The following is an 8,192-nucleotide window of genomic DNA, read 5'->3' as shown; positions in this document are numbered from 1 at the left end:
TCTGAAGCAGAAGGTGTGTGTTTAATATTGCATTTCATTTACATATATCTAAGTAAAACAAGCTTACCGCCACTCTCTGAGTCTGCCAAGTAAGCTAACCAAGCTCTCTAAAAACAATTTTTTTCAAAATTACAAATTTTTGAAAACATATTTTATGACCTTTGTATTTTCCCAAAGAATGACTAAGTCTAAACAATAAAAGCCAAAACAATATTGAAAGTGAAAAATATTTGGTCTCATAAACATTCCCACATCAAAAAAGCCTGATTACTTTGAAGAGGGTATTATGGGTTTCTGAAAACAGATTTGGTGTTGCATGTTTGGTATGCCTGCCATATGATTTGGTGCCATGGAAAGTTTTTTGTGTTTAGTAAATAATTCCCAGTTAAATTCCAAGTAATTGTTCATTGCAGAAAGTCAAACTTCTAAATCTAACCTCACCCATGATTACCATAAAAAAAAAAAACAGTGTTCTGCTAACCAACAGCATACACCCATTTGTTCTCCAAAGGATCATGCATACTTAAAGGATGATTCCTCTATCTAGTGGACACAGAGCAAACGTGGACCTTTGAGATGAAAAAATGGATGTCAGTGGTACCCTATACATTCAGATCTTTAGGACCAAAGCTGTAATAGAGCAGTGAAAACTGTTCCTATATCATTATCAGTTGACCTAAGGTAATTACACGGAGTTTCACAATCAAGAATGTTTCTTGGATGTCCTTTACAGTGAACAGAAAATCTTCAAAGCCCAGACAATAGAGAAGAACAATAGTACTTATGTCATCGAGTAGAGCAATATGGTTTATACTTGTGATACAAGACCAATACATACAGCTTTATATAATTTAATTTTGTTACCAAAAATATTTATTTTATTGTTCTATATCCTGTTTTGGAGATTTTTATAATAATTCTCATAAATCTTTTACAAATTTTTTTTAAAAAAACAAAAATGTATAGAACTGCTTTGGTAACTTTCTTATTTGTATGTCTCCTAGATCTGCAGTCGTAGGAACAAAAGAAAACGTAGAACTCAGGCTAAGGAAGAGGGTAAGAGAGTGCCTCTGCTTTATCCCACGGCTTCTCCGTGGCTTGGTTTTTGCAGGTCTGCCAATTAGTGCCATCCTTTCCAATGTTCCCATCCAATTAAAATACTGACTAAGCTAACATTGCTTTCAAAAGTTCTACTTCCCACTATATTATAAGTAAGTGAAATGACAGTTTAGTGGGGAAGAAATAAGAGAAAATGGATAGGCTAAAACGACACACACTCCTCACCATGCTGCCACATTTAATATGCTCCTCAGCCTTCCTCTGATGGATCCTAATAACTCCCCCACTGTCTTCCACTGTACTTTGATCAAGACATCTGAGAAAAGAACAGTTCCCTCTCTGAACTCTACTAAAATATACACACTGTAATGAATAATTTCTCCAGTAAAAGAAAGGAAATAATAGTGCAGGTGAAGTTTGTGGTCACATATGGAAAGGAAAGAAAAACCAGGCTCAGTTCCAGAATGTCTGCATGTCAGAGTGAGATATGTATGTATAACGCATCTCTGGACACAGCCAGCACCACCATCCTCTGTCTCCACTTTCTCATCCAACATAGGCTTTAATGTGGAAGTTCTGACATCTGCATTTTACAAATGAAGAACCTGGGGCCTATAAAACTTACATTGCTTGTCCAAGGTGATATAACTAGTTTTTCCAGTGTGCACGGCAGCAGACACTAGTTCAGTGAAAGAAACAATCAGTTATAATAGTTTATGGGAAACTTTTAAACTTTGAACTTATGTGCTTCTATTGCTAAATCCCTAAGCATATAAAATGCACAGGTTAAAGATAAAACTACTTACAGTACTTTAGATATTTTACAGGCTTTAAAATTTTTACTGTCACAGAAGTTCACATGCAAAATTGAAAAATATATAGTTGCAAATATTTGCATTAAAAAGTCATTATAGAGGTATTTTCAGATTTCAACGAAATTAAGACTACACACTCTAAGCTATTGGCTTGAACTATTCATGCCAGAAACATTCTATCTCTGTAAGTTCACTGCTAGATCATCAAATACAGATTTTTAGGTGATTAGTACAGGTTCCTTAAATATACTTTTGTATCATGGACCTTAATGATGACTTGCATAGCAAAGTTAGATTAATAATGAAAAGTGAATAATATTTTACACATAGAATTATTTAAAATTATACTTTAAGGGGACTTAGTCTAATTTAATTTTGTTACCAAAAAATTTCATTTTATTGTTCCATATCCTGTTTTGGGGATTTTTATAATAATTCTCAACAATCTTTTACAAATTTTTTTTTAAAAAACAAAAATTTGGCCAGGCGCGGTGGCTCACACCTGTAATCCCAGCACTTTGGGAGGCTGAGGTGGGTGGATCACCTGAGGTCAGAATTTCAAGACAGGCCGGGTCAACATGGTGAAACCCTGTCTCTACTAAATATACAAAAATTAGCTGGGCATGGTGGCGGGCACCTGTAATCCCAGCTACTTGGGAGGCTGTGGCAGGAGAATCACTTGAACCCAGGAGGTGGAGGTTGCAATGAGCCGAGATGCCATTGCGCTCCAGCCTGGGCAACAAGAGAAAAACTTCGTCTCAAAAAAAAAAAAAAAAAAATTACAGAACTGCTTTGGTAACTTTTTTATTTGTCCCTTAGTCTATTTTAAGTATTAAACTATGAAAGCTCATTTTAATTATCCATAGTCATGTCTATAAGATTATTTTAGAAAGAGAGATAAGGCCTGGTTTAAATTTGTTCAACAAATTGTGAAAGCAAGCTTTATGTTACACTTCTAATCTAGAGCAAGAATTTTAAATCATTCCAAATTATTTTACATGAGTTACTGAGCATTGGATAAAGTCAGAAAACTTTATACTATGAATAAATGGCCAAGCCAATAATATAATCTGTAAGTCTACATTTAAGCTATCTACAAAGAGGTTATTTTAAGAGATAAATTTTCTTTTTGAGTTTGCATGTTAAATCTGAATTTCAAGTAAACATCAAAGGTTTTTTTAATTCAAGTATGCTCTATGTAACATTTGGGACATACACTAAAAATTATTGTTTATGTGAAATTCAAATTTAACTGGGCATCATATATATAACCTGGCAACATTACTCTTTACTGGAAAGTCAACTACAGTGCAGTGCATACAGATCCTTTTGGCCTGGCCAAATGAGAGTTCCAGGGATTATTTACACTCTCCATTTTCTGATTGAGATTTGCCTCAATAAACTCTATTTTCTAACTGCACTATGTGACAATAGTAGTGTTTGTCTATGACTTCTTTAGACAACATGAGAAAAAGAACAGATTTTTCCCACTGTAATAATCTGAGTACAACCAAAAAAGATTTTATTTTTTTGAGACAGGGCCTCACTCTTTTTCCCAGACTGGTGTGCAGGGGCGGCAATCTCTGCTCACTGCAACCTCCACCTCCGCCTCTGCCTCCCAGATTCAAGTGATTCTCCCACCTCAGCCTCCCAGGTAGCTAGGACTACAGGCACCCACAACCATGCCTGGCTAATTTTTTAACTTTTTTGTAGAGACAAGGGTTTCACCATGTTGGCCAGGCTGGTCTTGAACTCCTAACCTCAAGTGATCCGCCCATCTTGGCCTCCCAAAGTATTAGGATTACAGGCATGAGCCACGACAAAGAGAAAATATTACTGACCATGGATACAGATCTGAGTTCTGTTACTCTACCAGTTATCTGTCCTTGGGCAAATACATGTAACTCCTTGGGCCTTGGCTGTCCTGACTTCAGTAGCCCCCTACAGCATTAACATTTTGCAATTCCGTTATCGTACGTGAACTAAAATTTGCCTAGTTCTTGATAACTGAGGTCATGCTTGCATATTTTGGAAGCAGAGGAAAAAACAACCTTTAAGTTAAAACAAAACCAAGGGACTAGCTAAAAGATGGTCCTTGTATTTAATTAAAATGCACAGTTTCAGAAGAAATCTTACCCACAGGTTAAAAATGCAGTTGAAATAATTTCATAAACAATAGCTGTTATTTGTCACCCACAAATAAGTTTAAATACCTGTCATTCACTGGACATTCAGTACCAAATTACTTTTGAGACCACTAAAAAAAGCAGTGGACTGTTTAACTTGCTAGACTCTTGTATGTACCTCCAAGAAACTCTAAAGTAGTCATAAATCCAAAGAAAGCTATCTATGCACAAAGGACAAATCCACAGATTCTCCAAATTTTTTCCCCTAATTCTATTTCCTAATAGATTTCCCAAATTCTTTGTTTTAAATAGCATTTCTCTGCACAAAGAATCTGTAATGCTAGCTCATTGTGCCTTCAGTGTAACTAACATGCAGCTATTAAAGATAGTGACAATGAATGCATTTCTCTAGTTAAGTACCATGCCCTCTGAATGCCAGGCAGTGCTTCCAAATGATTAAATAACCTGTTTAGGGAGATAAACAATTGACTACCAATATCTTTAACATAACATAAAAGTAAACAATCTTAAATTATACTAGTGGACAAGGATTGTGGCTTTGTAGGGTTGCCACATAAATATAAGAATTTTATTAGATTTGAAATTCAAATTTCATATTTGGAACAAACTTACAAAAAGTATTACATATTTGAAATTCAATTTTAACTGGGAAAATCAAACTTTTATTTGATAAACCTGACAGTTCTATTTGGGATACCTAATATGAGATGTTTGCTCATTAGCATTTCCCCAATGCTAATGAGTTTTATTGGTTTCTATTTTTTTCTAGAGGCAAGAGGTTCTACTATTATAGGACACACATAGATGAGTAACTTTCCAGCTGTAATTTCACTTATCATTAATATCCTCCTGCTTTTAACAAATCAGATACCTACCATTAAAACTAGTCTACACAACATACATTCGGAAGATAAACATTTTACCTACCTGTGGGTAAGATATGAGAAGGCCATATAACAAAATATTTCTTTCTTTTACTTCCTTTGCAAATTCTCTAATCTTCATTAGGTTTTCCATTTTCTGACTGGGAGGTACTAATTTAAAATCAAGAAAATGAACCTGCAAAATATAAAAGACAGTATTTAGAATATCATTCCCTTCAACTTTCTCTGGAGGGAAAAAACATGAAAGAAGCTCAAAACCCATATGATTACAATATTGCAATAATCTTTATTAACTTTTGTTAATTTCTAGTTGCGCTTCAAGCCATACTTAAGACTGATGAATCCTCCTTTATAAACACAGATGTAGTAAACACTCACTGAGAAAATGAGGTTGAAAAACCAAATGCTAATATTCTATTTCTCTTCGAGTCAAATACATAAAGTGTGTGCATTTTCATCAAATCATTCAACTTAATCATAATTTTTAACTGGATGAGATAGATATACAGTATTACATATACTAAGAAATTAATAATATAAATAAAATTCAAGAAGAGTGATTATCCAGTTAAGTAAATTAAGTTTTTTAAAAGAATCTCTTTCAATGTGATCAATAATTGTCATCTCTAACATATAATGATTTCTTAAACTAAGAGGGCTTTTATAGAGACTTTTTAAGAAGTTAGGTTTTTCTTGAAAATATTCTAGTGATCATTTTAAAAACATTTTTAAAATTTTTACTGATACATAATACTTCTACATATTTATGGGGCACTGTGATATTTTGTTACATGCATAGAATGTGTATTGATCAAGTCAGTATATCTAGGCTGACCGTCATCTTGAACGTTTATCATTTCTATGTTTTAGGAACATTTAAAGTCCTCTTTTCTAACTATTTTTAAATACACAATACATTAACTCTTGTAAATCTTGGCCAGGCATGGTGGCTCACTCCTGTAATCCCAGCAGTTTGAGAGGCTGAGGCAGGCAGATCACTTGAGCCTAGAAGTTTGAGACCAGCCTGGGCAACAAGGCAAAATGCTGTCTCTACAAAAAATACAAAAGTTAGCCAGGCATGGTGCCATGTGCCTGTAACTCACTACATACCCTCATGCCAGCTGAACTAAGGAACGATACTGCTGCTTAATGTTAAAAGTCTCAACATACTATTTAACTTTTTGAACTACAGAATTACCTTTGTTACTTAGATGCCATCTACAAACTGACTTATTTCTATGTTATCCCATCAAACCAACTACTTAAATTATAGGAAACTTTAAGACATTAAAGAAACATAGGAGAAGTATTTACAAAGTCTTTTCATGAATTAACTTAAACACAGATACAGAACTCAACCTTATGAAATGCATAATTAGGTTAACAAAATTCAAGCATGAAGAAGTAGGATGCATCTCAAAATTCTCTTTACCAGATGCAAAGGCCTGATGATGACATGAAAACAGAAGACAATCTGCAGATGTTCTTCCTAATACCATGAAACTTAAGCATATACTTTACATAGTGCTACTAAGTTTGAACTTCTAAAATATACCAACTACTTACGTGTTCTAGGAAAAAAATTCAGTTGGTACAAAATCACAATTTTAATTTAAAAAAAAACGAGCAGTTTTATATAACCACAGCAGAGGGTTGCAAAATGATAACTCAAGAGAAATGTAAATGTTTTTGCCTTAATAAAATAAACTTACAGCCAGGACAGGCTTGCATCCACTGAAATACAGCCAAACATTTCATATAGGTTGAGTACTGCAGATTTGCTTATAGATACACATCAAGTAGTTTTTTTAATGTATTTTTGTACCGTTCACTAATTCACTACATAGAAATTACAGTAAAACAGTATTTCCCATGCAGCGTGACATTTCTAACAGTTCTTTCTCACATATACCTTCTACCCTCCAAAAAAGAATATCTAATTTCATTTTAATGAAAGGTAGCACATTTACTCATATAAACTGGTAAACTGCTTAAACATTTAACATGTGGTTAGCCTCATGGCTTTGTGGGTGGGCGAGGTTTCTGGCTCTCAGTGTTTGGAAAAGTCTCCTCTGTGCCTTGTGTGTCTTTACACTCAGCTCTATGCAAGCTTTATGTTTGTCTAGCAATCATTTAATATATTCCTGGTCCCAGATGAATTCCAGTTAACTTTTTATATTTTAAAATGGGATTTTTTTACTTCTGAGAACAAATACATTAATTAAAGAACTATAAGTAAGTATCCAACACGAGGTTCTTTAAAACCCCACATTTAACACTTGTCTCATTGCAGAGTCTATGTCCACAATAAAAGGCACGTGAAGGGAGTCAGGATTGGTGGTATACGGGGAAATAGTCTCTGTTTATTTCACTAAGAAGAAAGTCAATTTCCAAAGCTTAAGTATATACCTAAATAATGCACTGCTTAATGCCCACCAAAGTGGAAATAAGGATGGTCAAAACGAAACTTCTTATTATGTATTAGAAAGAATTGGTAGATAAACCAGAGAGATTCTTTGAATCTACATAATAGCTGCAAAATTACCAACATGTGCATAAAAAAGTAAATTGTGTTAATAAGACCCAAAACCTTCAAAACATCATTTTTCAAAAGAAATATAATGAATCTAAAAACTGATGAAACTAGCCAATACTAAACAGGTCAAAGTAATATTTGATCTGAAGGATTAGAAAAGATTTTAGAAAAACTATCTCATTTCAACTATATAAGAATTAGATTCTATTAATTAATTTAATAACCTATACTTAAAATAAGCTTCTAATAGTGAACCACTTCACTGTAGAACAAAATTAAATCAGTGTCATCATCAAAGTCATCTCATAATTCTGATGAATAGAAACTAAATTATAAATTATCATGGAAACTCAAAGCAAATGTTTAGCAACTCATTGGTAAATCTTCACAAAATAAAATACCAGCAAAACTAAATGGAGAAATAATGGCATTTAACAAAAGGTAGTAAACAAAACACATTGCATTAAAACATTAACCATTCAAAATAATTTAAATGTTTCTTTTGATTCAAAGAATTAAAAAGTAAATGAGTTTCATAATATCAGTGCAAATGTTACATGAGTATACACTGTTTCAAATCCTTATTCAAAAGATCAAAGTAATGAAACCAGAAATTCACATTTTAAACAGTTAATAGGAAAACCTAACTTCAAAAGTATTTTAAGTCATAAAATAAATAGTTTTTCAAATTATTTTACAAGGTGGTCTCTCTTACCAGAACATCACTTTAACACTGTTGTATTATGGCACA

At 33.4% G+C, this 8,192-nt stretch overlaps 1 protein-coding gene across 10 annotated transcripts in view; it reads right to left on the bottom strand.

Annotated features, from left to right (window-relative positions):
* The window catches only part of CRPPA (CDP-L-ribitol pyrophosphorylase A), a 329,262-nt gene that overhangs the window by 130,579 nt on the left and 190,491 nt on the right, over nt 1-8,192 (bottom strand). For 5 of the 10 annotated variants that reach the window (XM_054559423.2, XM_054559421.2, XM_009242966.4 and 2 more), the window contains 2 exons: nt 4,949-5,080; nt 1,685-1,738 (listed from right to left, as the gene is read on the bottom strand). In XM_054559423.2, the coding sequence (XP_054415398.1) occupies nt 1,685-1,738; nt 4,949-5,080 (186 nt within the window). The remainder of the gene's footprint in view (nt 1-1,684; nt 1,739-4,948; nt 5,081-8,192) is intronic. The other 5 variants (XM_054559425.2, XM_054559424.2, XM_002818185.5 and 2 more) reach the window with 1 other exon arrangement.

Source organism: Pongo abelii, chromosome 6 (genome assembly GCF_028885655.2).
Source record: "Pongo abelii isolate AG06213 chromosome 6, NHGRI_mPonAbe1-v2.0_pri, whole genome shotgun sequence".
Taxonomy (NCBI): Eukaryota; Metazoa; Chordata; class Mammalia; order Primates; family Hominidae; genus Pongo; species Pongo abelii.
This window is presented reverse-complemented; position numbering and strand designations above follow the sequence as displayed.